This window comes from Gambusia affinis, linkage group LG12 (genome assembly GCF_019740435.1).
Source record: "Gambusia affinis linkage group LG12, SWU_Gaff_1.0, whole genome shotgun sequence".
In the NCBI taxonomy this organism is placed as follows: Eukaryota; Metazoa; Chordata; class Actinopteri; order Cyprinodontiformes; family Poeciliidae; genus Gambusia; species Gambusia affinis.
This window is the reverse complement of record NC_057879.1, coordinates 1130652-1149046: the sequence shown is the minus strand read 5'-3', so window position 1 is coordinate 1149046 and position 18395 is coordinate 1130652. Positions and strand designations below refer to the sequence as shown.

The 18395-nt window shown below is 38.0% G+C and overlaps 1 protein-coding gene and 1 long non-coding RNA gene across 3 annotated transcripts in view; one reads left to right on the top strand and one right to left on the bottom strand.

Annotated features, from left to right (window-relative positions):
• The window catches only part of tgs1 (trimethylguanosine synthase 1), a 53231-nt gene extending 45508 nt beyond the window's left edge, over nt 1-7723 (top strand). For both annotated transcript variants that reach the window (XM_044133426.1, XM_044133427.1), the window contains 4 exons: nt 3970-4116; nt 4410-4626; nt 4968-5046; nt 6956-7723. In XM_044133426.1, the coding sequence (XP_043989361.1) occupies nt 3970-4116; nt 4410-4626; nt 4968-5046; nt 6956-7069 (557 nt within the window). In that variant the 3' untranslated portion in view covers nt 7070-7723. The remainder of the gene's footprint in view (nt 1-3969; nt 4117-4409; nt 4627-4967; nt 5047-6955) is intronic.
• Nucleotides 2-16180, bottom strand: LOC122840788. The gene is made up of 3 exons (XR_006372286.1): nt 16028-16180; nt 8404-8471; nt 2-1624 (listed from the first exon to the last, which is right to left on the bottom strand). It is a non-coding gene; the product is annotated as an uncharacterized LOC122840788 (long non-coding RNA).
• Between the last annotated feature and the right edge of the window lie 2215 nt (nt 16181-18395).

Below are 18395 nucleotides of genomic sequence, written 5' to 3'. Positions count from 1 at the left end.
TTTACACATCTGGCTCAAGTCAGAAACCACTTTCATTGACGGGTTGGAATCACTGTCCTGTGAGAACACTCAGTTGTCTAATTGTTTTATTATTTAGTAGATTATTGATTATTTAAGGCATAGATTGATCATTTAAGGATTTTCTATTCTCCATCCTCTGTCATCAACACATCAGCATGACCAAACAGAGTGTCAGCATGATGTTACTACCAATATGCCTGACAGTGGGTAATTCCATTTTGGACTAAGCTCCTCAAAACAATGGTTTTTTTATCTCCTCTAAAACTTTACTCATGAAGCCTGGTCTGAAAAGGCTGGTCTACATGAGCAAATGCTAATCTCAGAGAGATATCAATTCTGAAGCTGAAGCTTCCTGTCTAGGTACCAGGCTTTGAGTCAGGGTAATATACAACCTGCTTCACAGTGGATCATCATCTTCCAGCCTATGGGCTTGAGTTCAACTGTTTCATTACTGCGTGGCTGTACATGAGTTATTTTTCCAAGACAAAAGAAGAGAGAGCTGATTTATTTTTATAGCCTGCTTGTGATTTGTGCATTGTTCTATGTTGGCGCCGCACATTCATAACATATTCCAGTATGTTTTAGATGTTGGTAAATTGTGGTCGCAGACCATTAGTGTGGTTATTCCTGCAGTGGTCTGAGTTGTAGGATGTCTAATCAGTGTCCATCTTCCTGACTGCCAGTCAGTGTTTACCTTCAGGATGTCCGGAGACCTTCACCTTTCAGGAGCAGGGATCACATGAGCTCAATGCGCTGATAAAAATTTGCTAATTTTAAAAAAATGTGCCTGAGCCTGATGTTCTTAGAGTTTAATAGCATTAACACTCTGTTGTTTATAACTAGTGTTTAAATATATGTTTAATTATGATTCGTATGATGTTCAATTAATTCTGAAAATCATACTGATAATGATACTGATCTGACTGGTTCTAGTTTTGATCAAACCTTCCATGTTTTTACATGTTTGTCACTAAGAATCGCTTGGGAGTTTAAAAGTTTAAACTCAAAATATTCAAAGAGCAACAACAAAACAGAATCCAGTAATGGTTACAGGTTTTAGACACATTTTCTCATTTTCTTACATTGAACATTTGCCAAGAAGATAGTTAAACAGTTGGTGGATAGAATTACATTGTACAAAGTAGAAATTAACAATCATGACTTGTACTTTGTGTTCTTGTAAATAGCAACCCTAACCCTATCAGTAATGTCAAAATGTTTGATTTGCTGAATAATGTATGTGTTTACTTTTGGAAAGCGTTATAAATTCCCAATGAAGGTAAGTGTCAATGAAATGCATATATAATATGTAAAATGTTATTCACTGTCTAAGGCTCTCCACATTTTTGTGAGGATTGTATTAGGACTGTATTACCTACAGTATGAACAATAATGTATGGAGTAGGTATATAAAAAGAGACTTTGTTGAGAGCACAACAGTGTTTATTTTTCTTCTGTTTGCCTCAACTCTTCTCCATTGAGCTCTGGCATCTCAGTGCTCGTAGCTGCTTCCTCCTGAAGGAGATTCATCCAGGAGTTGTTGCTGTTCACGTTGCAGACTGTTCCCTTCATCATTTCAGCCATGTTCCCCTTCTTCTGTTCCCTGGGAAAAATAATCAGATGTTATAGCTTATACCACATGAATGTAGATAAATAACATAGGCATACCAATGTGGCAGTTACATACACAGAGGAAATTATTTAAAACTGACATGTTACTTTATATGTATACAAACACATTTTCTTACCATTCAGACATGCAAAATGATATGTTACTGATGTATAAATTAAAGACAAAACATAATTACTTGTAAGTTTTAGACCTATGTAGACATACAGCAGTACCGCTCTCATTTTTATGATGTTCATTGCTCATTTTTATGTCCTGTAGTTGGTTTCTGATTGAAGCTTCCGATTCAGGAAATGCCTAAAGGGTGATTCCAACAAATTTTTCACTACATTCAGCATCTTTAAATCTACTCTAGTTAAAAAATAGTAACGTGCGGTCATATAGAAGAATAATATATAATGATGAAATACCAAAACTTCAAACTTGTAAACATTTTTATTTCACAGCTTTTCTTTGATTTCAGAGATTTGAATGCCTCTCTAATTCTGCTTGTAGTTTTATGAGAAGCTCTTCACTCTCACTTCAAAAAAGACATTCAGTTAAATGATTTTTTTCTGTTTTATACATGATGTTTTTCTTTTTTGGGTTCTCATATTGATTCAGTCACTTTAATTCTCTTATATGTCCTCTATTTGGTCATGTTCAATTTGTTCCACTGCCTCATCCTTGGCTAGGGCTTTTGTATTTTCCAGTGCCTTTAAGGATGCCTGAATTAAATCTAAAAATGTAATGTTAAAAACTGCTTCCTAAAAACACAAAAATTTGTTTTACATTTTAATAAAGATAATTTACAATTTTTTCCTTTGTCTTTACACTAAATATGTTATATATGTTGTAATATGATTTCAATCCCTTCTTCTCCTTACCCATTTCTACTTATGTTTGTTCTGACTAGTGGACTTTTAAACAGCAGATTTCTTTTTAAAAATGTTTTTGTTTAGCTGATGGTCTTTTTGGACAAGTTAATAAGCTTAAAGGACAGGTGAAACTGAAAGGGATGGCATGCAGGAAAGCCACAGATAGCTGCATCATTGACTTTTCTCATATGGTGTCATGATGAGGTGGTTTTAAATATTTTGCTATTAGAGCAATAAAATCTAGTCTGGGTTTGAAGTGTCTGGGTGTTGTGGTTTTGGAATTATAGCAGTTCAAGCGTGGTCCAGATACATAAAAAGTGGTGAAATTCAACCTTTATTGAAGTTTCACAAATCCAATAAAGGTTTCACAAATCCCAAACATGGTTTTAGATATTCTGTTATTACTTTAGAATAAACTAGCGCAGGTTTGTCTTGGTGTTGCAGTTTTTAGTAGAGTAGATTAAAGATGCTGAATGTAGTGAAATATTAGTTAGAATTGACCTTTAAGCATTTCCCAAACCAGAAGCTGCAATCAGAAACCAATTTCGGCTTGGCAAAGCCCGTGACGTTATTGAAGCTGGAAGCTTAGATGTGGCAGGTCCACTGGCAGCTGTAAAACTGTGGCAGGTCCACCGACAGGTCATTGCAAGTTGTGGCAGGTGTCACAGGAAGTGCCACTTCACTGCCACTGCCATGATTTAGCTTGCTGTCTCTCAAAAAAATAGGTACTAGGCTCGAAAAAACGCTAGTGGAAATGCTCGCAAAGCAGACCTAATAGAGTGGAGTCAGGTTCATTAGAAGAAGTGGAAAGGGGCATATTATTTCCATAAGCATGAAGTCATAATCAGTAGAAGTAGTTATTACGTCTGAGAGGGAGCTGCCCCGTCCGTAAGATCAGAGCCACGCACAGAAACAAGTTGCACCTAGGCACACACACAATCATGCACAGGCTAAGGATCCAAGTTATTTGAAAAACGTGACATGCGGTAAAATTGAAGAATATTATAATGTGACTTGCTATAAATGCAACTCATATCAAACAAATAGTTTTAAATCATTCTCTCATTGCATTTTTAAAGCTCTCATTGGACTGATTCATTGTATTTATTTTACTTAACCAGGAAGAAAAACTCATTGAGAATAAAAAGTGTCCTGGCTTACACAACAACACTATGATTCGTTTTTTGAACTCCAAGGAATTTTACATTATGTTTTTGGTAAGGAATGCGGGCCTCTGAAGTAAAGAATTGGTGCAACACAATAGGTTGTCACATTGCTCTGTTCTCATGGTCCAGGTCTAAACTCCATGCATGTTATGGACCCACATGCTCTTAGCTCTGTATCCTTTGAATTTTACCTACTTTGACATTCTACTATGAACTGTGCAGTTCTGGACGTTTTTTCCCCATCAGGTGGTTTCCACCCTCTGTGTTCATTCTGGATGTTTACTCCGTGTTTCAGAGGGCTGGTTTTCTGTGACACCAGAGAAGATTGCTGAGCACATTGCCCTCAGGGTGGAACAGAGCTTTGCTGACTCCCAGGTGGTGATCGATGCTTTCTGTGGTGTGGGAGGAAATGCCATCCAGTTTGCACTCACTGGAAAGAGAGGTGAGCTTACTATTTATTTTGTGCTCTCTTAATTTCACATCCCAGTGGAGGGAACTTTACATTCTCTAGAATATAAAAAGGAAAACATTGGGTTTAGCAATTCTTCTGCTGAACACTTTGAACTCCCCTATGACTGAACATGGAACATGTAGTTAGTTCCCTGTATTGATACGTCAACCCTCTAGAAGACAGAATATCCCACTACATTGTGCAAGTGCTGAGTTGATTTTTTTTTTTTTTCATTTTAATTTATTATATTGTTTTTTAATCATTATGTTCTGTGACTTTTCTAGTCGTGGCAATTGATATAGATGCAGAGCGGCTGGCCATGGCTCGGCACAATTCCGTGGTCTACAATGTTGTTGACCAAATTGACTTCCTTCAAGGAGACTTCCTTCAGCTGGCGCCCACTCTGCTTGGTGACGTAGTCTTCCTGTCCCCACCATGGGGCGGACCGGACTATTTGAATGCGGATGTGTTTGACATTCAGACCATGATAGAACCTGATGGATATCCTTTAAAGTGATGCTAGTTGAAATGTTGTATTTGTTCGTTTAGTTTGGTACACTAAACAGCTTTTTTAGTGTACCAAAAGCTGTGGCTCTTTTACTATTTAACACATTAAATAAATTTTGGCCCATTTAAACTCCTGAAGAGAATATTTTTAAGTGAAGTTTATTTTTATAACACATTTCAGTAATAAGCCAGTTCAGTTTTTACATGATAAAAACATAATAAAATTAACAAATATCAGAATTCATAATAGACATTCTTGTCAGTGAAAATTATCAAAGAACTGAACTAAATCTTCCTATTAATAAAGATTTGTTTTCATCCTTAATCAGCGACACCTTCAGGATCTTCAGCCAAGCCAAACAGATAACAGAAAATATTGTGTATTTTCTGCCCCGCAACGCAGATATGAATCAGGTATACGTTTTCCTTATGTGCTTATGTAATGCACTACAGAATTTAATATAAAAATAAGCCTTCTTCTTATAAAGAAATATTGCATACATTGTCACAAATGCTCACAGTATGTTATCAAAGTGGTTCCTCATTTACACCAGACCTGGCATAATAAAGGATCATTGCAGATGTTCACAGCCTCAGCACTGACCAAAATAAATGCAAATCAGTTCTGCATCTGATGAAGCCTTTCTTGTACATATAGTTGATATTAGAAGTTTACATACACTAAACAGGCTTTTTTCTCAGTGTCTGAAGTTAATCAGATCAAATTTCTCTTGTTTTAGAATTACCAAAAGTATTTATTTGCTAAATTCCACAATAACGAGAGAAGAAATGGGTAAAAAAAAAAAAAAAAAAAAGTATTATAGGTTTACTATACTTATCAGGCCGTGATCTGTTAATTGGAGGTGGACTTGTGATGTTAAAACCAAATTGTGCAGCTGCACCAGAGAATTTACAATTTTCAGATGCTTGTAGGTGCTGCATTCTTTTTATTAAGTTTGCCAACTTATGATTTCAACTATAGAAACACACCTTTGAACGTCAGAATAATGTTCATAAGTGACTACAATTTGACAATCACATCCTTTTCAATTAAATAGGCCCAAAATTTATTCAGATGTTTCAGTTCACAACTCAAATAAACTATTCAACAATTTACTGAAAACAGCTTGATCCCTACAACTGACTCAACCTTTCGTATCAATTTGTTGAGTCATTTTGAGTCTTTCACCTTCACTGCAGCACCCCAACACACCTCTGCATTGAAGATGGAACTAGCCACTGATGACTGATAGAACATGAAGAGCATCCTACTGAAGATGTTAAAAGACCTGAGCTTCCATTACAAATAGTCTCCTCATGGCCTTTTTGTACAGCACATCAGTGTTTTTAGTCAACTGTAGCTTCCAGTCTAAGATAACACCAAGGTACTTGTAACATTGAACCTGCTTCACATCTGCCCTTGAGATGGAGATTGGGAGCAAATATGTTTTAATAACAATCAAATAATATTCTGACCTATCCTTTCTCTCAATAATGACAGAGGGGATAGGGCACACTAACTATGTGACCTATAGTTAGTGTGAAAAATTAAATTTTAAAACAAATATAAAGCAGAATGGATTGCAAAAAAACCAAACACATTTTAAAGATTTTAATATAAAATTCAACATTGTGGTCGTTTGAAAGCATTTTCCTTTTCTAATTCCATAATACCAGAAACTTTCACACACATTTAAACAGTGAAGCCGGGTTTGCTACAGTGGTATTATTGAATTATTTTAGCAGTCAGGGAGAAATAATATCTCGTGTGGATTTATAGTCATGCTACAACCAATGTAACACAAGATGAATTCTTCATCCGATAACAGGAGAGCCAAAGTGTTGAAATGTACAGATAATTAATTATTAATGAATTAATCAACATCTTCTTGAGTGGGAAACTCTAGAAAGGCTTTTGATGTAATATATGTTTATGAAATCGCTGGATTAATAAACATACAGAATTTAGTCACAATAAAAATGAAAATTAGTAATCATGATCCATGAGTTTTAGACCATATATTTTATCTCTTAGAATCAATCATTTCTTTGGACCTTTACTAGTTGGCATTGAATCAATTTAAATTCAATATGTAGAATTTTTACACGTTTTTAATTTGTACACTGAACATTGAACATGATACTTTGTTGTGCTTCAACTATATCATAGAGAACTATTCATTTAAAAAACAGTAGCACATAACATAAAAATTTCACTGGTCCAATAACAAAGCTGTAGAAGAGGAGCTTCGCAGACATGTGGCAACAGCTTGAATGAGCTGAAAAATTTCTAATATTTACATTCATGTCTCCTTGATCACAGGTCGCTTCTTTGGCAGGTCCAGGAGGGAAAGTCGAAGTGGAGCAGAACTTCCTTAACAACAAACTTAAGACTGTAACTGCTTATTTTGGCAACCTGATAAACCCAGATGCCTAGCATTTATTTTATGTATTTATTTTTTTACCGCTTAGGATTTAGTTTTTACGTCTTGTTTAGGATTGTCTCTGCAGAAATCCTAAAAATCAAGTGAAAGCTTGTTTTATATGTGCATTTTATCCTTTTTTGTACTTCTAAACCCATTAAAGGTTTTACATTAAATTACTTTTTTAATAAATTATTTTCTGAATTGCATGTAATTGTGTAGAAAATGTTTAGGACAAATTTGTAGAAAAAACATGAAGTATGTCTTTTATGGGTTGTAAATGCAAGACTTTAAACATTCCAACAGTTTAATTAAAGTTATCTGTATGCATTTCAGAAGGTGATGCAATGTGAAGACCTTAGTTGTTATAATCAGATCTTTCTATATTCTTCTTGTTGCAGAAGAATATAGAAAGGCTCAGCAACCTAATAAAGAAAGCTGGTTCGGTTCTGAATATAATGATGCAAAGAAGGATTCTTCATAAAATCAAGAAAGTTACGGACAACCCTGACCATCCTCTTCATCAGACTGTTATGCAACAATAGCATGTATTCTTCAGGCTTCTTTTGAACACATATTTCAGCATATACAATAATTCTTTGAAGAGCTTTGGTTAATGAGTTGCATTTAATTTCCCTTTGAGATCAATAAAGTGGTTTTGAACTGAATTAAGTTGAATTGTGTACAGAGACAAGACACCTCAGCCTTTTTGTCTCCAAGCATTTAATTTGAATAGAAAAGCTTACCCCCAAATGGTTCAATTTACCCCATTGATTTTTCTGGTCTATCTAACTTTACCCCTGATCTGGGGTAAAGTGAGACACAGGACCACTTTTTTTAAAACTATCATATTTTCATTGTCCTTTGTCTTGACGATATTCTGATAACTTTCATAGCTAGGAAACATCCCAAATTAATAGGAAATGTTTACATTTTACTGATACATCATTTTACCTTGCCTACAGGGAAACAAATGTAAAAAATGGCTCACATTACCCCACTCTCCCTACCAGAGAAAGTAGAGGGTGGCACTCCGCTTATGGACTTTCTCCAAAAATGTTACCGACCTTGGTCGGTTTACCAGCATTGGAGATCGAACGGGCCCACAGGGCTTTAGCTCCCGCTCCGGTCCCGGATAAGCCACAACGACAATGTGGACTGGCTGCAATCAGCAGTCCGATCATAAGTTTATAACACCTGTTATAAACTTATTGCATCTCAGGCAGTGCTGTTTACATTGTATACATGTATAATTGAAATCATTAATTGGCCAACTGATTTATCGACCAGTTGATTTCTGGGAGCCAATTTCCTTAATTTTGGGGGATTGTGATTGGCCGATACTTACATGTGAAGTTGATCTTATCCCCTGATCGTCAGCAAAGGTTTATAAATCAGTCTCTGTCCTCTTCTGCTCTGCAATGACAACTTTGACTGACAGACTGGCACATTAAGTCAGGTCTGAACATTTGCAATTAACAATATTCACCTCACTGTTGACAACTCACCAACTTTTTTGCCATATTTAGCGACATTTCAGACTAAATAAAATTCATATAACTAAAATCAAAATCACCAGGTCAGGCTTTTTAAAGATCGGTAACCAGGGATTGGCCAGAAAACTGCAATCGGTACAGCTCTATACACATATGTATGACATTCTTTGATTAAATAAATTTCTCTTAAGCTTTACTCCAATAGCTAAAAATTGAATTTATACCAGGTGTTATGGTCTGGCTCTTGAACCATAACAAATCAAAGGGAAGCAATGCATGGGATAACTTAAAAAGGATTTATTTAACAAAAAATCATAACTGGTTGGAGAGGAGAGGGAGAAAGTGGGAGAGAGACAGAAAAAATGAGCTAGCTTAGTGAGAAAGAATGGTACATCTTAAGCTGGATCTGATGTCATTCTGGAGACACTGACCAGCTCCCTCCCCTTCCAATCAGCACCAATTAGAAGCTCTAAAACAGGAATGTTAGAGACCCAGAGGAAAGGCCTTGGGCTGTAACACCCCCCTCTTCAAAACAGGGTCCCACCGGAACCCTGGGCAACCTGTGTATTAACATCTGGAAAAATAGAAAAAAAAGTTATTGACTTTGTGCTCTTGACAAAGCATCTGCAATGACATTATCCTGCCCCTTGACATGATGAATAGCTAAGGATAAAGACTGAAGAAACAATGACCATCTCACAAGTCTCAAATTTGGGCAGTGAAAAGAATTCAAGAAGGATGATCCATGAAAACAGCTAAAGGCCCTGAACCCACATACTGTAGACCTCAAAATGTTGTAAAGACCAAATAAGAGCCAGGGTTTCTTTTTCGATGACTGAATAATTCAGCTGATGCCTATTAAATTTCTTGGGAAAAAAAACTCACAGGTCTTTCAATTGAAAAGTCATCCATTTGCAAAAGGACTCTCCCCGCACCAACATGACTGGCATCAACCTGGGGCTTAAAAGGCTTATTCATATCAGGAGCCAACAACACAGGGGAATTACATGTCATCTTCAAAAGCCTGTTGACAGACAGAGGACCAAATGTATTTCACATTTCTTTTCAAAACATCTGTCAGAGGTACATCCACAGAAGGATGCACCTCTGAAATACAGAAGAATCTATAATATCTGCAGAAGGATCTATAATATCCAACTAAACCCAAGAATTTTATGAGTTCCTTTTTAGTTGTTGGTTGTGGATATTTTTCAATCACTTATACCTTTGCACTAACTGGACATACTTTACCTTGACCTACTTGATGACCAGATAAATAACAGTTGCTCAAGCAAATTCACATTTGGCTAGATTCACTGTAAGATGTGCATCCACCAAACGGTCAAACAAAGTTGTGAGTCGTTCCAGGTGAGAAGACCAACTATGAGAACAGACAATGTCATCCAAATACACAGAACAACCTTCTAAACATCCAACAACTTTATTCATCAAGTGCTGAAAAGTTGCCGGCGCATTCCTCAAGCCAAAAGGCATAATTTGGTTATGCTATTGACTTTTCTGAAGTCGGAACAAAACCGATAGGTTTTGTCTGATTTTGGAACTAGCAAGCAAGGCGAAGACCAGCTTGAACATGATGCTTGAGCGATGCCATGTTTTTACATGTAGTCAACCTAAGCATCCAGATGTTTGCGTTTTTCTGGGTTAACCCTGTAAAAATCCTGTTATATAGGTCGTGCATCTTCCACCTCTATATCATGTTTGATCAGGTGTGTGCAGGACGGAAATTCTGCAAATAAATCAGAGTAAGATTTTATCAACTGAATCAAGTCAAGGCATTAAGTCTGGTAGATAACTCAGCACAATGTCCAAGTTTTTCAGTACTTCAGAATTCTTAAGTCGACCAGTTAGAATGGCTGAATCTGGAGCATACAACCCATCGCCATTCCATTCACCTTCAGCAGATGTCCCTGTTTCACCAATGCATTCAGGGTGAATTTCATCCACCAATACAGTCTCAGCACAAACATAGTAAGGTTTTAAGAGGTTGACATGAACTGTTTGCCGTTTCTTCCGCCTTTCTGGAGACGCAATGAGATCATTTTGGTTGGACAACTGTTTCAGTTGTGTGTGAGCCAGAAGCAGTTTTGCGAGATGAGTGGAAGGATGCTGTACCATCACAAAACGGGTTGCATTATGTTAATGGATTTGAGCAGAGACTCTTTACTGCTACACAGTTGGCAAAAAAGAAACTATCATCTGCACAGGAAAAATGAAGCGTTTGTATGATAAGAAAGCTGAACATTGTGTTTTTCTTTCAGGTGACCAAGTACTGGCCAGCTGCCCCATTCCTTTCTGTTTCCTTGCCACCCTCTCCCCCCTTCTCCCTCTCCTCTGGGCCGTAACACAGGTGATTCTTTCTCCCCTGAGAATCAAATCAAATCAAATCAAATCAAACTTTATTAGTATAGCACATTTCAGCAGCAAGGCATTTCAAAGTGCTTTACATCAAATCAAACACAAAAATACAATGCAACATAGAATCAACAACAAAAACACAACATCAAGTCAGATTCCGTCAATAAATTTTCAATTGATTACGTTTCAAATACAACTCTAAACAAGTGGGTTTTTAGTTGAGATTTAAAGGAAGTCAGTGTTTCAGCTGTTTTACAGTTTTCTGGAAGTTTATTCCAGATTTTTGGTGCATAGATGCTGAATGCTGCTTCTCCTCGTTTGGTTCTGGTTCTGGGGATGCAGAGCAGAACCAGAACCAGAAGACCTGAGAGTTCTGGAAGGTTGATACAACAGCAGCAGATCTATAATGTATTGTGGTGCTAAACCATTCAGTGATTTATAAACTAACAACAGTATTTTAAAGTCTATTCTTTGAGCTACAGGGAGCCAGTGGAGCGACTTTAAAACTGGTGTTATGTGCTCTACATCACACCAACATGTCTTCTGTCATGTTGGTGGATTGGTACTGATTCTGACCCTTCATATGATTTTAAAAGAAGTTTCACATAACTTAGAAGTTGATGTAAAATTATGTTTGTTTTATCCACAAAATGATTTTGCTCAGCAGCAAACAACATATCCCCAACTATAGCCTAGAGGAGCTCATCGATCCAGCAGTTATGTAGCCTGACATAAAAACATTTTGCTAGACAATGTCAAACATTGAGATGTTTCAATTATTGTTATCAATAATTTCTGAGGGTTTTTGAAGCCAAAAAACCCTCAGAAATATACAGAGCCAACCATGAAAATCAGCTCATTAAAGTACAAACTCAGTTTCACACAAACACAAACACAGGGGCGCCATATACAGTAGAGGGGGAAGTTATGACATTTCTAAGGGCCCCTGACCAACAGGGGGCCCTCCATAATTTATTTATTTATTTTTTGTTCATAGAAATGAAAAATAATTAGCCCTGTCAATTACAAAATAAATCACATTGTATTTTCGAAGTTTGTTTTTAGCAGTAAAAATTTAATGTTCCCACTCCCAGACCAAAAAATACACATCCATATTTGGCCTGAACCCCCCTGGATCCGCATAAAACGGTTTGTTCCTGCTTGGAGCGCTTGATGGTGACAGTGTTCAGAAGCAGTCAGTAGACGACACAAACAACTGTGGCAGTTACTACCACAGTCGTGGTACCACTAAAAATATTTGTAAAAATAATAATGAAAAAAAAAAAAAACCCTAAAGCATTTCTGGAGTCTGGCTACAAACTATGTCATAAATGTATCATCATTGGGTCCCCTACAATAACCAATGGCCAAAAGACGACATCACTTAAGCCACGCCCCTTGAGAACAGGAAGTGTCATGTTTTACTCTGAACGGTCTCTATCTGACCCCTTTGACCTAATCAAAATGAAACTGTGTCCAGACAGAAGACATGTTGGTGTGATGTGGATTCCAACCCTGACTGGTTTCGATGGAGCAGGTGGGCGTGTCGGCATAGCGAAGTGACCTATAACACCGTTGCCATATGTTTGCCTCTTTTTCCACATCTGTGGACCGTGTTGCACCAAACTTGGCATGAGTGATCCTGGTCGGATGCCTGACAAACCCTATATTGTCATAGTCTGACGTCGTCTAAGCCCCACTCCTCATAACAGGAAGTGCTATTTTTTCCTTGGAAAGCTCCATCTATGGCTCTCTTGACCTAATCAAGATTATTCTGTCATTTTCTCTATAGACATTGTATCTGCTCAAACTCATCCTACAGTTTTTGAGATACAGACTTCAGAATCATTCAGCACACTCTTAAGGCATTGAAGGTCAAAAATTATCAAAAGATTTCTCCTACATCAAAGCATGTGGGCATGGCTAAGTGTCAATCTTTGACTATTCGCCATGAAACATCAAGGTTCAATAACTTACATGCAAGGTCACAGCTGACTGGTCTCTCTACAGACCAGTCCTGATCACATTGTCATGTTCAATTGATGACATCACCAGGCCCTCTTCCTGTCGGTAAGACATTCTGCTGCATGTCTTACCTTTACTCTATTATTTATATGGGTTTCATCCTGTGCCAACTGACATAAAATGATATGATGATGAACTCTGTCAATGCTGGCTGAACCGTGTGAGTGTGGCCAAATGGTGAATTGCAATCCCTCGCCATATGCATAATATTATCTCTTAATTACACAAGGATCGTCCGATTTGCACCAATCTGGATATGTAAGGCCTTTGTTCACCTCTAAAAAGCCCAACAGTATGGAAATATAATTTGACTCAATTGCGCCCCCTAGGTTATTCCATAAGCTATATCTCCTGACTACATCAGTTGAGCTGCGCGAGATTTTGCATCCAGCTGTTCAGATACACACACATTCTCCCAAAGCCTTAGAAAACATCAAAGCAGCCCATGAAATACAGAATATCGCATCTGTGGCACATAGGCCATGTTAATATAATAATTATGTAAATAAACATTGTTACATGTTTTCAGTTTTTTACTATTTGTGTTTTGTGGGTTAGAGTACAAAGATTCATTAATTTTGGTTAAAAATGAAATTCATCAGCAGTCACTGTTTAGAAACTATTTCAGTAATTCGCCAGTAGGGGTCAGTCTGACTCCATCAATGACAATGAGATCGACTGGGAAACGGAGTTTTCAGAGAAATAACTTGCATCAGACAGAGTTAAATATGATTAATAACTACACCAGTATTTCGCCAGTAGGGGTCAGTGTTACTCCACCAATGAGAAAATGATTAAGGGAGAAGCGCAGTTTTCAGTGAAATAACTTGCATCAGAGAAATCACTGTCTATCTGTAACAATAAACTGATAAAAAGATGATGAATATCAGTATTTTGCCAGTAGGGGTCAATGTTACTCCACCAATGACAAAGAAATCGACGGAGAAACAAACGTTTCAGAGAAATAACTTGCATCAGACAGTGAGCTAAAGATGATGAATACACCAGTATTTCGCCAGCAGGGCTCAGTATTACTCCACCAAAGACAAAGAGATTGACTGGGAAATCGAGTTTTCAGAGAAATATCTTGCATCAGACAGAGAAATTACTGTCTGTCTGTAACAACAAACTGACAAAAAGATGATGAAAAACTAGATCAGTATTTTGCCAGTAGCGGTCAGTGTTATTCCACCAATGACAAAGAGATGGTTGAAGAAACAGAGATTTCAGATAACTAACTTGCATCAGACAGAGAAATCCCTGTAACAAACTGATAAAGATGATGAATAACTACATCAGTAATTTGCCAGTAGGGGCCAGCGTCACTTCACCAATGACAAGAAGATCGACGGAGAAACGCATACGGTCGTCTCTAAATCATACATGCATCATCGGATTTCTACGTAACTTTTTATGATTGACTCTTGTGAACTTAAGGAGCCCAATAGCATTGAACTGTAATTTGACTCCACTGCGCCCCGTAGATTAATTCAGCAGCTATATCTCCTCACTAGAGGAGATATAGCCTCTAGTGAGGCTATATCTCACTAGAGGCTAGAGGAGGAGATATAGCCGGCCCTAACCCGATCTGCACCAGATTTTTTGTACGACGTCTGTAAGCCCTGCTGAATGCATTGATGCATATCACCTGGTGGACGGGCGCGGAAACTGCCTGAGAGCATCTGCGGTGGCGAGCAGGCGGCGGTGGTCAATAGGCCAGAGCGGCGATGAGCTGCGAGGGCCGCCCAATGTCGCTTGCGGCTTTAATTTGTTTTCTTTTTATCAATAAAATAATAATTTCTAGATGCATTATCAAATATCAAATATATATTATTGTAAAAACAAATCGGTTCATAGTGAAATTGTGTGTTTTTGATATTATAATGACAGAAATTATTACTTAAAAAAAATAAAATCAGCTGCACTGAGAGGACCCCTTAGTGGTCCTAGGGCCCCAAGCTTAGTTTGCTTATGCCTTGGGCCGGCACTGGTGGGGACTGTCCACACCAGTCCTTCAGGAAGTTACGCCCATGGTAACTGACAGCTGTGAAGCCTCTGACAGCACTCCCAGTCTTTGCAGTTCCACCGGCCCCTGCAGAGTCAGCATGGTCTCCAACATCCTCAGAAGAAACAGTTTTGCTCTCACCTGGAACACTGACTGAAACTATCGGCTCAACTGGTGCAGGGGCAGTGATCTCAGGCAGCTCTTCCTGGCTGCTCCTGCCAGTGGCTGCTGCAGTGACCTCAGCCTCCTGTCCAATCTGCTTGTGCCCCACATCTCCACACTCAAAACACTTCACACTTCAGCTTGCATATACCATATATCCATCCTCATGCTTAACATGGAAAGAGACATCTAATAACCAGGTTATGGTGAATCCAGATACATAAACACTTGTCTATGCAAAGACAGAACATGATTAAGATTGGAATATGCACAACCCAAACTGACAGTCTTGAACCACCAAGCCAGTCTTCTGAAACATTTCAGCACCTGCCCTAGCACCTTGTTAGATACAAATAAGTGATTCTGTCTTTTTCCTCTATCTCTTTTAGCTGCTTCCATGCTCACGCTTGTGTACACACATATAAGGGTAAAGAAATTACATCACATGGGAATGCTCTCTTTACGGGCTAGCTTCTGTAGGAACCAAAAGGACTGGAAATACTGTCTGGAGCCACTTTGTGTTGTCCCTGATTAGTTGTAACATTAGACATTATTTAAGAAATATTTATTTTAGACATAAAAAAATCAACACGGTAATAACACTGTAGGCTATTTAGTTTTTATAAATTTTAATAAAATATTGCCACATGAAGATGGCCATGTTGTTCACACTGCAATGCATTCTGGGTAAATGCCGTCTAGAGGTTGACTGCGTTAGCTCAATCCAGCCAAAACAGCAATGAGTAATGTCTTTAAACCTTTTCGATTTAAACCGGAGCATGTTGAAATCAATGGGAATGTAGTAATGAGGATGAGGAGAAACAAATGGAAAAAGAGGACAGAGTTGAACCTGGTATTTTGCTCCTGCTACCTTCAACTTCAAAAATGAAACAAAGAATGATACATACCTCTCTGGTCGGAGTGTATAATCTTCTAAGTAGTTCTGTAACTTTGTGTCTGGTCTGGTAACAGCTGTTTATGGCCAGGGTCAGGTCTTCGGTTCAGAAGTAAACATGGTGGCAGTAGTGCCACAGGTACTACTGCTGCAGAGCTCTATTAGCTAAATGCTTCCGGTGCAGTCTGTCTGATGTTTCTCCCAGCATTCTTTGCTCTCTAGCCAGCGGCAGCGGGGTTTAGGCACTTTGTGGATATAAATCTCAGCATGGCATTTGTTTTTAGCTTGTAAATGTAATGATCAGCTGTTGGAGCCTTTTTTCCTTGTAGAAATGAATCAAATTCGTCTGGAGAGAAATGTTAAGAGCACAAATGTAGGTCCTTTGGACATTGTGTTCAACTCTCTCTCACTGTGCTCTTCTTTCTTTCATGTGGGAAGTGATCCAGATTCACCTCACTGTTTTCTTTTTAAGTTACAGCCAACAGTGACGTATGGCATTATCTAAAATTACACCAGTCAAACGCAATATGATAACAACTCGGGTAAAGTTAGCCTTCCTGTGTTTGCTCTCTAAAATAAACAGTAAACACACCTGCATCATCAACCCAGCAGCTGAAAAAATGGCAACCTCCATGAATAAAAATATAACAAGAAATAAAATTTTTGAAGAAATTATAAGCTTTGGCATATCACAAACAGCATTTTTTTTAGTTAGGAAAATTACAAAATTTGTTCAACTAATCTTGGATCCTTTTAAGGGTGAATGGCAGTGGATCAGTGCTGTAATAGTAAACTATTTCTCTGTTGTTCCTAAACTGTTATAATTTATTTGGCTTTAATAAGCAATAATCACTAGTCATCATCAACAGGACGGAACTCCAGACAATGTAATCCGGGAACAGCTAAAGGAGAAATATGAAACTCATTTATTCCATTCCCACTTTCAACAAGTTGAGTAACAAACTCTGGCTGCTTGACAGAAACAACCCCCCCTTTCATACATGAGACATAGGAAATGTTTCCGTCTCCCACTTTATCTCCAACTACTAACAGCACTTGCGCCACAGAGGCTGTGGAACCTCCGAATCTATCGGCAGTGCTTTCACCTTTCACTGGACACAATCTTAATAAACATTGGATAAAGCTACTCACTGCAAACCTTTTTTATTTTATCAACAAGGACAGCAACGTCATCATCGCTTCAGAAGAACAGGCTTAAAGATCTCTGATTAGGATGGGACCCTCTGCGTATCAGGAGCCAAAACAAGCTGATACAACATCAACTGGAGACGGAGCGACTGGTTCCCTTTCTCCTCCACCCCCTCCTTGCTCATCCACTCATTCACAGGATTCACAAGACACCTTTGGAGAAATGTCTTCTGGACCGGAGTTTCTTAAATTTACAGATGGGATGAATCAACAGGTTCTACCCTTACAAAAAAATCCCATGAAAATCACATGTTATCACATGTGATTTTCATGTGATCACATGTGATCCACATGTGGAAATGTGTGAATCACATGTGATTTTACCATGAAACGTTCCAAAATCACATGTATTCATGTGCTTTCACATGTGATTCACATTCAAAATTTGTGTGAACCACATGTAATCACATGTGAAAGTCACATGTGATTTTCATGGGATTTTTTTGTAAGGGTACTTGGGACGTCTCTCCTTAGCACTCATGTAACAGACCTCACTATATTTAAGCCACCTGCCTCTGATTTCCCAGAGGATCCATCACTCTGCGTTTCTGAGGTCTGAGGCCGGGGTCCAGATATTATTTTTACACCCGTCTTCCCCCAGAATGTGTCTGGCCCCCCGGCACTTCAAAACAGGACATTACCTGTCCGGATCACTACAAGAAAAGTTACAAAAAACAGAAACATAAAATACAGTGGACCTAATTCAAACCTCAGACGGTTCCCCTGCCTAAAGGAACCTCAGACTGAAGATCTTTTGGCCTCCAAGTCACTAAAATTAGCTCTTTTAAATACCAGATCCCTCTGTGCTAAATCTCTATTAATAAATGATTTAGTCACTGAACATAATATCGATGTTATGTTTCTGACAGAAACATGGTTGAATGACAATAATGAACCGATCGTACTAATTGAATCTGCGCCTCCTAACTACAATTTCTTAAGTGAGAATAGAAAACATAAAAAAGGAGGAGGCGTGGCTTCAATATTTAAGAATACCGTAAATAGTAGTAAAATTACTTTGGGTCACTTTACTTCTTTTGAGTATCTTGGAATTGAGATTAAAGGCCTCAAACGGACTTTAACACTAACTTTATACAAAACTCCAACATATGTGGAAAATTTCTTTATTGAGTTGAATGAACTTCTATCTCTCATATGTATTGATTATGATT